Raw genomic sequence first — 1,682 nt, forward strand, 5'->3', positions numbered from 1 at the left:
TTTTTTTTTTTATTGAGACGAAGTCTCGCTCTGTCACCCAGGCTGGAGTACAGTGGCGCGATCTTGGCTCACTGCAACCTCCGCCTCCCAGGTTCAAGCAATTCTCCTGCCTCAGCCTCCCAAGTAGCTGGGACTACAGGTGCGTGCCACCAGGCTCAGCTAATTTTTTGTATTTTTAGTAGAGACAGGTTTCACCAAGTGTTAGTCAGGATGGTCTCGATCTCCTGACCTCGTGATCTGTCCGCCTTGGCCTCCCAAAGTGCTGGGATTACAGGTGTGAGCCACCATGCCTAGCCTAACTCCTTTCTCTTTCTTTTTTTTTTTTTTTGTTTTTTAAAAGAGACAAATTCTCATTATGTTGCCCAGGTTGGCCTCAAACTCCTAGATGGTGCTTGAGCCTCAGCCTTCTGAGTAGCTGGGATTACAGATACATGCCAAATACTATCCACTCACCTTGAGGTTAAAGGTATCAATAATACATACCAATCAGATCACCCTGGTCATGGATCATCATGGCCAAATCTTTAAATATCTGATTGACATCCAAAATGTCAGCCTAAGGAAGACAAAAAACAATTAACTAACATTAAGCAACATGTTAGAAGATTTGTTTCCCTCACATACCTAGTTTTATCTGTTAACATGTGTGTTTTTAAGGCTGTATAAAGCATGCTTTCTCCATAAACAAAAAATAATCTATTGCTGCCTACCCAATATTGTAAAACAGAAGGCACATAAACTCACCCTTCAAGCAACGTTAATTAGACATGCTACATGGGAACCAGTAAGAGCGCCCAAGTCGAAACAGTACAGCAGAAGGCTGGAGTGCTGATATGGACAAATTCTTGGTGTGACAGCCCTATGCGGAGACTGCTAGGCCTTGTGACAAAAGCCTGTGAGTGCCTCCTGACGACAACCACTGGGACTTTGGACTACAGAATTTAAATGTTTATACAAGATCATGCTATCTGAGGAATGCAAGGAGCCTCTTTTCCCCTGGGATTGTCTCTGGAACTGTGTGAGGAGCTGCTGGATTCTATCATCACTGGACAATGCCCTATAGTAACTCCCAGCTGACTGACAAAAAGCTGATGGTTTGTGGATAGCATTTCCAAAGTGAATGGACTACATCCTATTTACTACTGTGATCAAAGAAGGGAAAAACAAATCAGCTCGGTGGGCTGAACTGCAGCTTATTTTCCTAACAGCAGTGAAAGAATTTAACATTGGTAAAATCCCCTATATTTGGGTCTTTCTCCCTCCCTCCTTCCTTCTTTCCCTCCCTCTCTCCCTCCCTTCCTTTTTTCTTCCTCTTCTTTTCTTCCTTCCTCCCTCCCCCTCTTTCCTTCCTTCTCTCCCTCTCCCTTCCCTTTCCTTCCCTCCCTCCTTCCCTTCCTTCTCTCTCCTCTTTCCTTCCTTCCTTTCTCTCTTTCTTTCCTTCCTTCTTTCCTTTTCTTTCTCTCTCTCTTTTTTTTTTTTTTTGAGACGGAGTCTTGCTCTGTCGCCCAGGCTGGAGTGCAGCGGCGCGATCTCGGCTCACTGCAAGCTCCGCCTCCCGGGTTCACGCCATTCTCCTGCCTCAGCCTCCCGAGTAGCTGGGACTACAGGCGCCCACCACAGCGCCTGGCTAATTTTTTGTATTTTTAGTAGAGACGGGGTTTCACTGTGGTCTCGATCTCCTG

The 1,682-nt window shown here is 45.6% G+C and overlaps 1 protein-coding gene across 2 annotated transcripts in view; it reads right to left on the reverse strand.

The window, feature by feature from the left end:
- Positions 1-1,682, reverse strand: part of STX12 (syntaxin 12) — a 56,326-nt gene that overhangs the window by 5,576 nt on the left and 49,068 nt on the right. For both annotated transcript variants that reach the window (XM_017856445.1, XM_017856446.1), the window contains exon 7: positions 484-556. In XM_017856445.1, coding sequence (XP_017711934.1) covers positions 484-556 — 73 coding nt within the window. The remainder of the gene's footprint in view (positions 1-483; positions 557-1,682) is intronic.

The sequence above is a fragment of the Rhinopithecus bieti genome, unplaced genomic scaffold (genome assembly GCF_001698545.2).
Source record: "Rhinopithecus bieti isolate Rb0 unplaced genomic scaffold, ASM169854v2 scaffold_41082, whole genome shotgun sequence".
NCBI lineage: Eukaryota > Metazoa > Chordata > Mammalia > Primates > Cercopithecidae > Rhinopithecus > Rhinopithecus bieti.